At 50.3% G+C, this 16341-nt stretch overlaps 1 protein-coding gene across 2 annotated transcripts in view; it reads left to right on the top strand.

Annotated features, from left to right (window-relative positions):
* Nucleotides 1–14965, top strand: part of CCDC191 (coiled-coil domain containing 191) — a 32514-nt gene extending 17549 nt beyond the window's left edge. For both annotated transcript variants that reach the window (XM_040422881.1, XM_040422882.1), the window contains exons 9-17: nucleotides 601–838; nucleotides 8752–9182; nucleotides 9636–9736; nucleotides 11905–11987; nucleotides 12492–12593; nucleotides 12672–12815; nucleotides 13873–14025; nucleotides 14258–14412; nucleotides 14511–14965. In XM_040422881.1, coding sequence (XP_040278815.1) covers nucleotides 601–838; nucleotides 8752–9182; nucleotides 9636–9736; nucleotides 11905–11987; nucleotides 12492–12593; nucleotides 12672–12815; nucleotides 13873–14025; nucleotides 14258–14412; nucleotides 14511–14664 — 1561 coding nt within the window. In that variant the 3' untranslated portion in view covers nucleotides 14665–14965. The remainder of the gene's footprint in view (nucleotides 1–600; nucleotides 839–8751; nucleotides 9183–9635; nucleotides 9737–11904; nucleotides 11988–12491; nucleotides 12594–12671; nucleotides 12816–13872; nucleotides 14026–14257; nucleotides 14413–14510) is intronic.
* Nucleotides 14966–16341: the final 1376 nt, after the last annotated feature.

The following is a 16341-nucleotide window of genomic DNA, read 5'->3' as shown; positions in this document are numbered from 1 at the left end:
GTCGGCATTCCATCTCAATAAAGAGATCATTCTACCTTCTTTTTGTCCTGCCTCGTCTCATCCTCGTGAGCGGTCGCTCCACACTCTGGATTCGGTACGAGCCGTTCGCATCTATCTCTCCCAGACGTCATCTTTCCAGCGGACGGATTCGCTGTTTGTCCTTCCAGAGGGGCCGAGAAAGAAGTTTTTTTTCTTGCTTCTCCTACTGCTTTTGCACTGATTTAGCCTAGTCCCTGTAAGAAGGGATATAGCTGACGGGAGGAGCTCACACCTTTGTGCTTAGTGTCGCCTCCTAGTGGCAACAGCTATACCCATGGTCAATGCCTGTGTCCCCCAATGAACGGAAGAGAGGCAGATTTTACGGTGAGTACAAAAATCTAGTTTTTACATGGACAACACGGTTGGAGGTCGCATGTGTCCCGTTGTGTGTCTTTTTACACGGATCACACACGGACAGAGCTTGGGTGCGGCCTGTTTTTCCACAGACCCGTTCATTTGAATGATTGAGTCTTGTGTGAATAATGGACAAGAGTAGAGCGCGCTGCGATTTCCCTGTTCTTGCTGCTTTTCACCGTATATGTGACTACACGTTGTCTCCAGGAAACAACAGGCCGCAGCAGACTGCTACAACAGACGCCTCCTACGACGCTTCCTGGTAGAGTGGCAGCTCTGGTGCCGAGGCGAAAAAGAGAAGCGAGTGCTGGAGGCCCAGAAGGAGGAAACTAAGAGGAAGATGGTGGCTCTCCTGGATGCAGCCTCATCTATCGGGGGCCACAAACAGACCAATGAAGATCAGAGGTTGGCGATTGTGAGCAGCCAAGAGACCAAAGAGTCTAAGGTAACTCCTCCTGTCACCATGATACCTGCAGTGTAATTGGGTTAGTTCACGTTAAGGTCTGTACTATATTTCCTATTGAAGCATATGGCTGACAGGAGTAGGGGGGTTCTCTACTCAGGACCCTCTTTTATTAGCCTGAGTGGAGGGCAGATAGCAGACATTCAATGTATGCTGTATAATGATTCTGCCACTCATCCCTGAAGAACACTACAGTCATCCTCTCCCCTGAAATGGCTGATAACAGGGGGCAATAGATTGTATTCTCCTGTCCTACAGTCATCCTCTCCCCTGAAATGGCTGATAACAGGGGGCAATAGACTGTATTCTCCTGTCCTACAGTCATCCTCTCCCCTGAAATGGCTGATAACAGGGAGCAATAGACTGTATTCTCCTGTCCTACAGTCATCCTCTCCTCTGAAATGGCTAATAACAGGGGGCAATAGACTGTATTCTCCTGTCCTACAGTCATCCTCTCCCCTGAAATGGCTGATAGCAGGAGGCAATAGATTGTATTCTCCTGTCCTACAGTCATCCTCTCCTCTGAAATGGCTGATAACAGGGGGCAATAGATTGTATTCTCCTGTCCTACAGTCATCCTCTCCCCTGTAATGGCTGATAACAGGGGGCAATAGACTGTATTCTCCTGTCCTACAGTCATCCTCTCCTCTGAAATGGCTGATAACAGGGAGCAATAGATTGTATTCTCCTGTCCTACAGTCATCCTCTCCCCTGAAATGGCTGATAACAGGGAGCAATAGACTGTATTCTCCTATCCTACAGTCATCCTCTCCCCTGAAATGGCTGATAACAGGGAGCAATAGACTGTATTCTCCTGTCCTACAGTCATCCTCTCCTCTGAAATGGCTAATAACAGGGGGCAATAGACTGTATTCTCCTGTCCTACAGTCATCCTCTCCCCTGAAATGGCTGATAGCAGGAGGCAATAGATTGTATTCTCCTGTCCTACAGTCATCCTCTCCTCTGAAATGGCTGATAACAGGGGGCAATAGATTGTATTCTCCTGTCCTACAGTCATCCTCTCCCCTGTAATGGCTGATAACAGGGGGCAATAGACTGTATTCTCCTGTCCTACAGTCATCCTCCCCCCTGAAATGGCTGATAACAGGGGGCAATAGATTGTATTCTCCTATCCTACAGTCATCCTCTCCCCTGAAATGGCTGATAACAGGGGGCAATAGACTGTATTCTCCTGTCCTACAGTCATCCTCTCCCCTGAAATGGCTGATAACAGGGAGCAATAGACTGTATTCTCCTGTCCTACAGTCATCCTCTCCCCTGAAATGGCTGATAACAGGAGGCAATAGACTGTATTCTCCTGTCCTACAGTCATCCTCTCCCCTGAAATGGCTGATAACAGGGAGCAATATACTGTATTCTCCTGTCCTACAGTCATCCTCTCCCCTGAAATGGCTGATAACAGGGGGCAATAGACTGTATTCTCCTGTCCTACAGTCATCCTCTCCCCTGAAATGGCTGATAACAGGGGGCAATAGATTGTATTCTCCTGTCCTACAGTCATCCTCTCCCCTGAAATGGCTGATAACAGGGAGCAATAGACTGTATTCTCCTGTCCTACAGTCATCCTCTCCCCTGAAATGGCTGATAACAGGGGGCAATAGACTGTATTCTCCTGTCCTACAGTCATCCTCTCCCCTGAAATGGCTGATAACAGGGAGCAATAGACTGTATTCTCCTGTCCTACAGTCATCCTCTCCCCTGAAATGGCTGATAACAGGGGGCAATAGATTGTATTCTCCTGTCCTACAGTCATCCTCTCCCCTGAAATGGCTGATAACAGGGAGCAATAGATTGTATTCTCCTGTCCTACAGTCATCCTCCCCCCTGAAATGGCTGATAACAGGGGGCAATAGACTGTATTCTCCTGTCCTACAGTCATCCTCTCCCCTGAAATGGCTGATAGCAGGGGGCAATAGATTGTATTCTCCTGTCCTACAGTCATCCTCTCCTCTGAAATGGCTGATAACAGGGAGCAATAGATTGTATTCTCCTGTCCTACAGTCATCCTCTCCCCTGAAATGGCTGATAACAGGGGCAATAGACTGTATTCTCCTGTCCTACAGTCATCCTCTCCCCTGAAATGGCTGATAACAGGGGGCAATAGATTGTATTCTCCTGTCCTACAGTCATCCTCTCCTCTGAAATGGCCGATAACAGGGGGCAATAGATTGTATTCTCCTGTCCTACAGTCATCCTCTCCCCTGACATGGCTGATAACAGGGGGCAATAGACTGTATTCTCCTGTCCTACAGTCATCCTCTCCTCTGAAATGGCTGATAGCAGGGGGCAATAGACTGTATTCTCCTGTCCTACAGTCATCCTCTCCCCTGAAATGGCTGATAACAGGGGGCAATAGACTGTATTCTCCTGTCCTACAGTCATCCTCTCCCCTGAAATGGCTGATAACAGGGAGCAATAGACTGTATTCTCCTGTCCTACAGTCATCCTCTCCCCTGAAATGGCTGATAACAGGGAGCAATAGATTGTATTCTCCTGTCCTACAGTCATCCTCTCCCCTGAAATGGCTGATAACAGGGGGCAATAGATTGTATTCTCCTGTCCTACAGTCATCCTCTCCTCTGAAATGGCCGATAACAGGGGGCAATAGATTGTATTCTCCTGTCCTACAGTCATCCTCTCCCCTGACATGGCTGATAACAGAGAGCAATAGACTGTATTCTCCTGTCCTACAGTCATCCTCTCCACTGAAATGGCTGATAACAGGGGGCAATAGACTGTATTCTCCTGTCCTACAGTCATCCTCTCCACTGACATGGCTGATAACAGGGGGCAATAGATTGTATTCTCCTGTCCTACAGTCATCCTCTCCCCTGAAATGTCTGATAACAGGGGGCAATAGACTGTATTCTCCTGTCCTACAGTCATCCTCTCCCCTGAAATGGCTGATAACAGGGGGCAATAGGCTGTATTCTCCTGTCCTACAGTCATCCTCTCCCCTGAAATGGCTGATAACAGGGGGCAATAGACTGTATTCTCCTGTCCTACAGTCATCCTCTCCACTGAAATGGCTGATAACAGGGGGCAATAGACTGTATTCTCCTGTCCTACAGTCATCCTGTCCCCTGAAATGGCTGATAACAGGAGGCAATAGACTGTATTCTCCTGTCCTACAGTCATCCTCCCCCTGAAATGGCTGATAACAGGGAGCAATAGATTGTATTCTCCTGTCCTACAGTCATCCTCCCCCCTGAAATGGCTGATAACAGGGAGCAATAGATTGTATTCTCCTGTCCTACAGTCATCCTCTCCTCTGAAATGGCTGATAACAGGGAGCAATAGACTGTATTCTCCTGTCCTACAGTCATCCTCTCCACTGAAATGGCTGATAACAGGGGGCAATAGACTGTATTCTCCTGTCCTACAGTCATCCTGTCCCCTGAAATGGCTGATAACAGGAGGCAATAGACTGTATTCTCCTGTCCTACAGTCATCCTCCCCCTGAAATGGCTGATAACAGGGAGCAATAGATTGTATTCTCCTGTCCTACAGTCATCCTCCCCCCTGAAATGGCTGATAACAGGGAGCAATAGACTGTATTCTCCTGTCCTACAGTCATCCTCTCCCCTGAAATGGCTGATAACAGGGAGCAATAGATTGTATTCTCCTGTCCTACAGTCATCCTCTCCCCTGAAATGGCTGATAACAGGGAGCAATAGACTGTATTCTCCTGTCCTACAGTCATCCTCTCCTCTGAAATGGCTGATAACAGAGGGCAATAGACTGTATTCTCCTGTCCTACAGTCATCCTCTCCCCTGAAATGGCTGATAACAGGGGGCAATAGACTGTATTCTCCTGTCCTACAGTCATCCTCTCCCCTGAAATGGCCGATAACAGGGAGCAATAGATTGTATTCTCCTGTCCTACAGTCATCCTCTCCCCTGAAATGGCTGATAACAGGGAGCAATAGACTGTATTCTCCTGTCCTACAGTCATCCTCTCCCCTGAAATGGCTGATAACAGGGGGCAATAGACTGTATTCTCCTGTCCTACAGTCATCCTCCCCCCTGAAATGGCTGATAACAGGGGGCAATAGACTGTATTCTCCTGTCCTACAGTCATCCTCTCCCCTGAAATGGCTGATAACAGGGGGCAATAGACTGTATTCTCCTGTCCTACAGTCATCCTCTCCCCTGAAATGGCTGATAACAGTGGGCAATAGACTGTATTCTCCTGTCCTACAGTCATCCTCTCCCCTGAAATGGCTGATAACAGGGGGCAATAGACTGTATTCTCCTGTCCTACAGTCATCCTCTCCTCTGAAATGGCTGATAACAGGGAGCAATAGATTGTATTCCCCTGTCCTACAGTCATCCTCTCCCCTGAAATGGCTGATAACAGGGGGCAATAGATTGTATTCTCCTGTCCTACAGTCATCCTCTCCCCTGAAATGACTGATAACAGGGGGCAATAGATTGTATTCTCCTGTCCTACAGTCATCCTCTCCGCTGAAATGACTGATAACAGGGGGCAATAGATTGTATTCTCCTGTCCTACAGTCATCCTCTCCCCTGAAATGGCTGATAACAGGGAGCAATAGACTGTATTCTCCTGTCCTACAGTCATCCTCCCCCCTGAAATGGCTGATAACAGGGGGCAATAGACTGTATTCTCCTGTCCTACAGTCATCCTCTCCCCTGAAATGGCTGATAGCAGGGGGCAATAGACTGTATTCTCCTGTCCTACAGTCATCCTCTCCCCTGAAATGGCTGATAACAGGGAGCAATAGATTGTATTCTCCTGTCCTACAGTCATCCTCTCCCCTGAAATGGCTGATAACAGGGGCAATAGACTGTATTCTCCTGTCCTACAGTCATCCTCTCCCCTGAAATGGCTGATAACAGGGGGCAATAGATTGTATTCTCCTGTCCTACAGTCATCCTCTCCTCTGAAATGGCCGATAACAGGGGGCAATAGATTGTATTCTCCTGTCCTACAGTCATCCTCTCCCCTGACATGGCTGATAACAGGGGGCAATAGACTGTATTCTCCTGTCCTACAGTCATCCTCTCCTCTGAAATGGCTGATAGCAGGGGGCAATAGACTGTATTCTCCTGTCCTACAGTCATCCTCTCCCCTGAAATGGCTGATAGCAGGGGGCAATAGACTGTATTCTCCTGTCCTACAGTCATCCTCTCCCCTGAAATGGCTGATAACAGGGAGCAATAGATTGTATTCTCCTGTCCTACAGTCATCCTCTCCCCTGAAATGGCTGATAACAGGGGGCAATAGATTGTATTCTCCTGTCCTACAGTCATCCTCTCCTCTGAAATGGCCGATAACAGGGGGCAATAGATTGTATTCTCCTGTCCTACAGTCATCCTCTCCCCTGAAATGGCTGATAACAGGGGGCAATAGACTGTATTCTCCTGTCCTACAGTCATCCTCTCCACTGACATGGCTGATAACAGGGGGCAATAGATTGTATTCTCCTGTCCTACAGTCATCCTCTCCCCTGAAATGTCTGATAACAGGGGGCAATAGACTGTATTCTCCTGTCCTACAGTCATCCTCTCCCCTGAAATGGCTGATAACAGGGGGCAATAGGCTGTATTCTCCTGTCCTACAGTCATCCTCCCCCCTGAAATGGCTGATAACAGGGGGCAATAGACTGTATTCTCCTGTCCTACAGTCATCCTCTCCACTGAAATGGCTGATAACAGGGGGCAATAGACTGTATTCTCCTGTCCTACAGTCATCCTGTCCCCTGAAATGGCTGATAACAGGAGGCAATAGACTGTATTCTCCTGTCCTACAGTCATCCTCCCCCTGAAATGGCTGATAACAGGGAGCAATAGATTGTATTCTCCTGTCCTACAGTCATCCTCCCCCCTGAAATGGCTGATAACAGGGAGCAATAGACTGTATTCTCCTGTCCTACAGTCATCCTCTCCCCTGAAATGGCTGATAACAGGGGGCAATAGACTGTATTCTCCTGTCCTACAGTCATCCTCTCCCCTGAAATGGCTGATAACAGGGGGCAATAGACTGTATTCTCCTGTCCTACAGTCATCCTCTCCCCTGACATGGCTGATAACAGGGAGCAATAGATTGTATTCTCCTGTCCTACAGTCATCCTCTCCTCTGAAATGGCTGATAACAGGGAGCAATAGACTGTATTCTCCTGTCCTACAGTCATCCTCTCCCCTGAAATGGCTGATAACAGGGAGCAATAGATTGTATTCTCCTGTCCTTCAGTCATCCTCTCCCCTGAAATGGCTGATAACAGGGAGCAATAGACTGTATTCTCCTGTCCTACAGTCATCCTCTCCTCTGAAATGGCTGATAACAGAGGGCAATAGACTGTATTCTCCTGTCCTACAGTCATCCTCTCCCCTGAAATGGCTGATAACAGGGGGCAATAGACTGTATTCTCCTGTCCTACAGTCATCCTCTCCCCTGAAATGGCCGATAACAGGGAGCAATAGATTGTATTCTCCTGTCCTACAGTCATCCTCTCCCCTGAAATGGCTGATAACAGGGAGCAATAGACTGTATTCTCCTGTCCTACAGTCATCCTCTCCCCTGAAATGGCTGATAACAGGGGGCAATAGACTGTATTCTCCTGTCCTACAGTCATCCTCTCCCCTGAAATGGCTGATAACAGGGGGCAATAGACTGTATTCTCCTGTCCTACAGTCATCCTCTCCCCTGAAATGGCTGATAACAGGAGCAATAGACTGTATTCTCCTGTCCTACAGTCATCCTCTCCCCTGAAATGGCTGATAACAGGGGGCAATAGACTGTATTCTCCTGTCCTACAGTCATCCTCTCCCCTGAAATGGCTGATAACTGGGGGCAATAGACTGTATTCTCCTGTCCTACAGTCGTCCTCTCCCCTGAAATGGCTGATAACAGGGAGCAATAGACTGTATTCTTCTGTCCTACAGTCATCCTCTCCCCTGAAATGGCTGATAACAGGGGCAATAGACTGTATTCTCCTGTCCTACAGTCATCCTCTCCCCTGAAATGGCTGATAACAGGGGGCAATAGACTGTATTCTCCTGTCCTACAGTCATCCTCTCCCCTGAAATGGCTGATAACAGGGGGCAATAGACTGTATTCTCCTGTCCTACAGTCATCCTCACCCTGAAATGGCTGATAACAGGGGGCAATAGACTGTATTCTCCTGTCCTACAGTCATCCTCTCCCCTGAAATGGCTGATAACAGGAGGCAATAGATTGTATTCTCCTGTCCTACAGTCATCCTCTCCCCTGAAATGGCTGATAACAGGGAGCAATAGACTGTATTCTCCTGTCCTACAGTCATCCTCTCCCCTGAAATGGCTGATAACAGGGGGCAATAGACTGTATTCTCCTGTCCTACAGTCATCCTCACCCCTGAAATGGCTGATAACAGGGGACAATAGACTGTATTCTCCTGTCCTACAGTCATCCTCACCCTGAAATGGCTGATAACAGGGAGCAATAGACTGTATTCTCCTGTCCTACAGTCATCCTCTCCCCTGAAATGGCTGATAACAGGGAGCAATAGACTGTATTCTCCTGTCCTACAGTCATCCTCTCCCCTGAAATGGCTGATAACAGGGGGCAATAGACTGTATTCTCCTGTCCTACAGTCATCCTCACCCCTGAAATGGCTGATAACAGGGGACAATAGACTGTATTCTCCTGTCCTACAGTCATCCTCTCCCCTGAAATGGCTGATAACAGGGGGCAATAGATTGTATTCTCCTGTCCTACAGTCATCCTCCCCCCTGAAATTCCCCCTCTTTCCTGTAGGTGGCACTGCAGACGTTTCATGTGACACTGTCAATGGTCACTCTGTGAGTAGTTTTTGCCTCAGAGCTGGAATCCTGCGCTGTCACCTCATCTGTCTCCTGATGGTTTACAGGTGGAGGAGAGCGGCAGCCCAAAGACTGAAGCTCCAGTCACACCACACAAGAAGAAGGCCGAGGGTCCCATGTATGCCTGGCAGGTGACACCCCAGCATGCAACCCTCACCCGTGAAGAGCTGGAGAGGCACCGTCTGCAGACTCCCAGTGCCCCCCAGGGGTCCAGTCAGCATAAGAAGATCCCACCTTATGGGGAAAATTTTGAGAACCGTCAAGTTTTCCAGCAAAAGCTGATCGAGGAGCAGAAGCGGCAGCTGCAGGAGCAGAAAGAGATGATCCTCGGTCTGATGGAGAATCAGAGACTCATGATCGCCAAGCAGGAAGCCAAAAACGCCAGCGCTGTCACCGCAGAACTGTCCCGCCGGGTCATCCACAGAACGGGCAATGACCCCTCTACCCAGGCCTCGCCCACCCACGAGACCCCTCACAGGTACGAACCCTAGCATCAAACCGTGGGAAAGCTGAGTGACAACCAGTATGACTGCCATTCCTGCTGCCAGTGGGGTTGTCGCCTGTAGCAGATATGTGAACCCTCTGCATTAGTAGACAGTGGGGGTTATTTGTCAATGAGCCCCATTACACCGGTCTTAGCTGCCAAAGGACGCACCTAATTTACGGGGAGGCGGCGCCTGCAGTGACACCGGCATTTACGCCGGTTTTCAGAAGTAAATGTTAGTTTTCTGGGGCTGATTGCCTCGGCCCTTTCAGCGTAAAGACGCCTAGTGCGACACAATATTGGGTCTTGTGGCTTTTTTAACGCCAGACTAGTGTTAGTGAATGACCCCAATGTACCATTTCGGAATCTGGGGGAGCCGGGGGGCACGCCCTCCTGAAACGCTACTGCTGAGTCAACCCAAATAAATGGATTCTTTTGTCTTCATAGATTGCCGCCATCATCTGCACAATCAGAACTGCCCAGCACAAGCCCCGCCCACAGCGCTGTGTCCGTGTCTAGGAGGACGACCCCTCATCCTGCAGTTACAGGTAGAGATCAGGAGATGGACCTGACAGAAGCAAAGTAATGGTGAACAAGCATGGTGCAGAGAGGACGGAGGGCGTGCAGCGTCACTGCTGATGGAGGGAGGGCGTGCAGCGTCACTGCTGATGGAGGGAGGGCGTGCAGCGTCACTGCTGATGGAGGGAGGGCGTGCAGCGTCACTGCTGATGGAGGGAGGGCGTGCAGCGTCACAGCTGATGGAGGGAGGGCGTGCAGCGTCACAGCTGATGGAGGGAGGGCGTGCAGCGTCACAGCTGATGGAGGGAGGGCGTGCAGCGTCACAGCTGATGGAGGGAGGGCGTGCAGCGTCACTGCTGATGGAGGGAGGGCGTGCAGCGTCACTGCTGATGGAGGGAGGGCGTGCAGCGTCACTGCTGATGGAGGGAGGGCGTGCAGCGTCACTGCTGATGGAGGGAGGGCGTGCAGCGTCACTGCTGATGGAGGGAGGGCGTGCAGCGTCACTGCTGATGGAGGGAGGACGTGCAGCGTCACAGCTGATGGAGGTAGGGCGTGCAGCTTCACTGCTGATGGAGGGAGGGCGTGCAGCTTCACTGCTGATGGAGGGAGGGCGTGCAGCGTCACTGCTGATGGAGGGAGGGCGTGCAGCGTCACTGCTGAGGGAGGGAGGGCGTGCAGCGTCACTGCTGATGGAGGGAGGACGTGCAGCGTCACTGCTGATGGAGGGAGGACGTGCAGCGTCACAGAAGATGGAGGGAGGACGTGCAGCGTCACTGCTGATGGAGGGAGGACGTGCAGCGTCACTGCTGATGGAGGGAGGGCGTGCAGCGTCACAGCTGATGGAGGGAGGGCGTGCAGCGTCACAGCTGATGAAGGGAGGGCGTGCAGCGTCACAGCTGATGGAGGGAGGGCGTGCAGCGTCACAGCTGATGGAGGGAGGGCATGCAGTGTCACAGCTGATGGAGGGAGGACGTGCAGCGTCACTGCTGATGGAGGGAGGGCGTGCAGCGTCACAGCTGATGGAGGGAGGGCGTGCAGTGTCACAGCTGATGGAGGGAGGGCATGCAGTGTCACAGCTGATGGAGGGAGGACGTGCAGTCTTTTAGTTGATGAAGGAGGGAGGACGTGCAGAGTCACTGCTGATGGAGGGAGGACGTGCAGCGTCACAGCTGATGGAGGGAGGACGTGCAGCGTCACTGCTGATGGAGGGAGGACGTGCAGCGTCACAGCTGATGGAGGGAGGACGTGCAGTGTCACAGCTGATGGAGGGAGGACGTGCAGCGTCACAGCTGATGGAGGGAGGACGTGCAGCGTCACTGCTGATGGAGGGAGGACGTGCAGCGTCACTGCTGATGGAGGGAGGACGTGCAGCGTCACTGCTGATGGAGGGAGGACGTGCAGTGTCACAGCTGATAGAGGGAGGACGTGCAGCGTCACTGCTGATGGAGGGAGGACGTGCAGCGTCACAGCTGATGGAGGGAGGACGTGCAGCGTCACAGCTGATGGAGGGAGGACGTGCAGCGTCACAGCTGATGGAGGGAGGACGTGCAGCGTCACAGCTGATGGAGGGAGGGCGTGCAGCGTCACAGCTGATGGAGGGAGGGCGTGCAGTGTCACAGCTGATGGAGGGAGGGCGTGCAGTGTCACAGCTGATGGAGGGAGGACGTGCAGTCTTTTAGTTGATGAAGGAGGGAGGACGTGCAGAGTCACTGCTGATGGAGGGAGGACGTGCAGCGTCACTGCTGATGGAGGGAGGACGTGCAGCGTCACAGCTGATGGAGGGAGGACGTGCAGTGTCACAGCTGATGGAGGGAGGACGTGCAGTGTCACAGCTGATGGAGGGAGGACGTGCAGCGTCACTGCTGATGGAGGGAGGACGTGCAGCGTCACAGCTGATGGAGGGAGGACGTGCAGCGTCACTGCTGATGGTGGGAGGACGTGCAGCGTCACAGCTGATGGAGGGAGGACGTGCAGCGTCACTGCTGATGGTGGGAGGACGTGCAGCGTCACTGCTGATGGAGGGAGGGCGTGCAGCGTCACTGCTGATGGAGGGAGGGCGTGCAGCGTCACTGCTGATGGAGGGAGGGCGTGCAGTGTCACTGCTGATGGAGGGAGGACGTGCAGTGTTGCATGATTTCATATGCTGCATTTTTGTGATTATCACTTTTTTATTCATTTTGCGCCTTTCTTGGTGCAGCCATGGAGGAGAGAGCAGCGCAGCGTGCAGAAAGGAGGCGACTACTGGAGGAGACGAGGAGGAGGCGTGAGGAGGAGAAGCTGGTGAGGACACACTGAACGGCCACTGCTGGGGCTCCAGGGCTCCCGTGATTGGAGCGTCACCGGCCCCATTACTGTACAAGGGAAACGCAAAAGAGCACAAAGATCCGTGAAAACATGTCGCCCGCTCCGATGAATCAAGATTCCTGCTGCACCATGCTGATGGAGGACAAGCAGCAGGAATCGACGGAGGAGCAATGGTGTGGGGAATGCTTTCCTGGCACACCCCGGGTCCTCTGTGGATACAGGGGACCTATGCATCATGGCCGACCACTTCTATCCTTCTATGGCAGCAGGACATGCCCCGTGGCATAATGCCACCCTGTTCACAGTCCCAAGATCTCATTCTAGAGCATCTCTATTTCGAGGAAGGACAGGACGTTCATACAATGTCCTGTCCACGTGGGCCAGTATTCCTAGTGAAGTCTGATGTGGGTCTCTAAACGTGGCCCCTCCGTGCGTATCTGTGAGATATTTGGTGACTTTATATGTCTTCACCCCCTACAGGCGCAGCTGCAGGCGGCAGAGGAACAGAGGCTACAGATGGAGATGGCAGAGAAGGAGGCGCAGCTGGAGAGGAAGAGGGAGGAGAAGAGGCTGCAGAGACAGGTAATGGCGCCAGGCTCCTGGAACCCGCCGACACAGTGTCACGCCGCTGGTACTGATCCAACGCTCCTCATTCCACAGAAAGAAGAGGAGCAGCAAAGGAGGCTGCAGAGAGAGCGAGAGCTCCTGGAGAAAGCGAGGCTGCATAATGACAGGAGGCTGCTGAGCTCCTGTGGCCTGGAGCCCTGGAAGAAGCTGCTGGAGCAGTGCCGGAGTAATGTGGAGGTAGCGGCAGTCAGGAATGAAAGAGGAGACTGACACAATGTAACAACCCTTCTGCATTTCAGATTTACAGAACAGCTGTAATGACGCCTGTATTCTGAATAGGGCACAGCAGAGAGCAGCCGCAGGGTTATAGTCCACTGCTGCCCTTCCTTAGTACCTGAATAGTGAGCGCAGCTCTGGAGTATAATACAGGATGTAACTCAGGATCAGTACAGGATAAGTAATGTATGTACACAGTGACTGCACCAGCAGAATAGCGAGTGCAGCTCTGGAGTATAATACAGGATGTAACTCAGGATCAGTACAGGATAAGTAATGTATGTACACAGTGACTGCACCAGCAGAATAGTGAGTGCAGCTCTGGAGTATAATACAGGATGTAACTCGGGATCAGTACAGGATAAGTAGTAAAAGGAAACAGTGACTGCACCGGCAGAATAGGGAGTGCAGCTCTGGAGTATAATACAGGATGTAACTCAGGATCAGTACAGGATAAGTAATGTATGTACACAGTGACTGCACCAGCAGAATAGTGAGTGCAGCTCTGGAGTATAATACAGGATGTAACTCAGGATCAGTACAGGATACGTAATGTATGTACACAGTGACTGCACCAGCAGAATAGTGAGTGCAGCTCTGGAGTATAATACAGGATGTAAATCAGGATCAGTACAGGATAAGTAATGTATGTACACAGTGACTGCACCAGCAGAATAGTGAGTGCAGCTCTGGAGTATAATACAGGATGTAAATCAGGATCAGTACAGGATAAGTAATATATGTACACAGTGACTGCACTAGCAGAATAGTGAGTGCAGCTCTGGAGTATAATACAGGATGTAACTCAGGATCAGTACAGGATAAGTAATGTATGTACACAGTGACTGCACTAGCAGAATTGTGAGTGCAGCTCTGGGGTAGAATCAGCACAAGTAATTCTATGTAGATTAAATCTAAAATATGTTCTTATCATTTGTGAACTTCCGCTCTGACAGTCTCATACATTTTTCTGTTATAATAATCTGTTACATCTCCATTTTATCCTCCTCCTCTGTAGCGGGCAGAGTCTCATTGCGGTCATGTCCTCCTGAGACGCGGCCTCCTTTGCTGGTCACAAACAGCAAGGGAGATTGTGGCGGAGAAGATCCAGCGGGCAGACCAGCTGTGCACCACTTTACTGTTAAGGAGAACCTTCCAGCACTGGCTCAAGGTGAGGAGGCCCCATCTCTCAGAACTTGGTGGTATAACAATCTTCAGGCTGCTCCTGTACTTCCCATGGTAAGGGGTCCGCCTCGGGCTATATGGAGGTAGAAGAGCGGTCTCCAGCTCCTATATCTATTAGAGAGCTACTGCAAAGTGCAGCTTCCCCTCCGGAAGACCATGACCATAAAGCATGCCTCATGGTCATCATGTAATGTAGGCCTCACTCATCTGTGTTTCAGTACAAGGACTACCTGTCCATCCAGGAGGAGAGGGCAGTGCGGCGCCACAGGGCGAATCTACAGAGAAAGACATTTATAGCCTGGCTGGACGTGGCGCAGGAGGAGAAGATAGCCATGTGGGAAAAGCAGAGGATGGCAGCGGAGCACAACCAGAGGTGGGTGGAGATGGGCTTAAAGGGCTGGTCCAAAATCTGCAGGTGTGCCCCAGGTCAGGAGAATGCACAATCTTCATTACTGCGCCCATTGTCTCCAGGAGGATCCTGCTGAGCGCGCTCCGAACATGGAGACGGTTCCCAGAGGTGATGAAGGAGCTGAGATTACAGGAGGAGCGAAGAGCGGCGCTGAGAAAGAGAGTGGCCGAACTCCTCCCCGACTTCAAGATCAGTTCAGACAACAGAGAACTGTAAGTGGAGGATGAACCGCGCAGCTGCAGGACAAAGACCATAACCCTCATCATCTGCAGCAGGAGCTCTGCGTCACACCCAATACACAGGAAGCCTTTAATTACAAGAGCTGCTTGTCATTTGTTTTCTAGAAAATATAAAATTTATTTATGTAGAAATTATTTTCACATGATCTGTGATTATTTTTGGCTGGAACAAGCAACCCATGACTAATATGGCATGTGTACATACATTACTTATCCTGTATTATACTCCAGAGCTGCACTCACTATTCTGCTGGTGCAGTCACTGTGTACATACATTACTTATCCTGTACTGATCCTGGGTTACATCCTGTATTATACTCCAGAGCTGCACTCACTATTCTGCTGGTGCAGTCACTGTGTACATACATTACTTATCCTGTACTGATCCTGAGTTACATCCTGTATTACACTCCAGAGCTGCACTCACTATTCTGCTGGTGCAGTCACTGTGTACATACATTACTTATCCTGTACAGATCCTGAGTTACATCCTGTATTATACTCCAGAGCTGCACTCACTATTCTGCTGGTGCAGTCACTGTGTACATACATTACTTATCCTGTACAGATCCTGAGTTACATCCTGTATTATACTCCAGAGCAGCACTCACTATTCTGCTGGTACAGTCACTGTGTACATACATTACTTATCCTGTTCTGATCCTGAGTTACATCCTGTATTATACTCCAGAGCTGCACTCACTATTCTGCTGGTGGAGTCACTGTGTACATACATTACTTATCCTGTACTGATCCTGAGTTACATCCTGTATTATATTCCAGAGCTGCACTCTCTATTCTGCTGGTGCAGTCACTGTGTACATACATTACTTATCCTGTACTGATCCTGAGTTACATCCTGTATTATACTCCAGAGCTGCACTCACTATTCTGCTGGTGCAGTCACTGTGTACATACATTACTTATCCTGTACTGATCCTGTTACATCCTGTATTACACTCCAGAGCTGCACTCACTATTCTGCTGATGGAGTCACTGTGTACATACATCACTTATCCTGTACTGATCCTGAGTTACATCCTGTATTATACTCCAGAGCTGCACTCACTATTCTGCTGGTGCAGTCACTGTGTACATACATTAGGCTACTTTCACACTAGCGTTAATATTTTCCGGTATTGAGATCTGTCATAGGGGCTGAATACCGGAAATAAACGCTTCAGTTGTGTCCCTATTCATTATGAATGGGGTCAAAACTGAACTGAACAGAATGGAGCGCTCCAAAACGTATTCCGTTCCGTTCTTGTAGCGGAGAGCAGCATGCTGCAATTTGCTTTCCATCCTAGGATGCAGAGCAAGATGGATCCGTCGTCACCCACAATACAAGTCAATGGGGACGGATTTGTTTTCTCTGACACAATATATCTGTAAAGAATAAATCAAGGCAACTGGACTTACTGTAGATTTCTTGAAAACGTTTCACTCGTTCTTATAACGAGCTTTCTCAATTCTGAGTGACTGTACAAGAATTCTCTGGGAATAAATATGTAACTGAATCAACATCTGGTCATTATACCCAGCATGGGGTCAGAGGTCATTATACCCAGCATGGGGTCAGAGGTCATTATACCCAGCATGGGGTCAGGGGTCATTATACCCAGCATGGGGTCAGAGGTCATTATACCCAGCATGG

This window comes from Bufo bufo, chromosome 3, assembly GCF_905171765.1.
Source record: "Bufo bufo chromosome 3, aBufBuf1.1, whole genome shotgun sequence".
NCBI lineage: Eukaryota > Metazoa > Chordata > Amphibia > Anura > Bufonidae > Bufo > Bufo bufo.
This window is presented reverse-complemented; position numbering and strand designations above follow the sequence as displayed.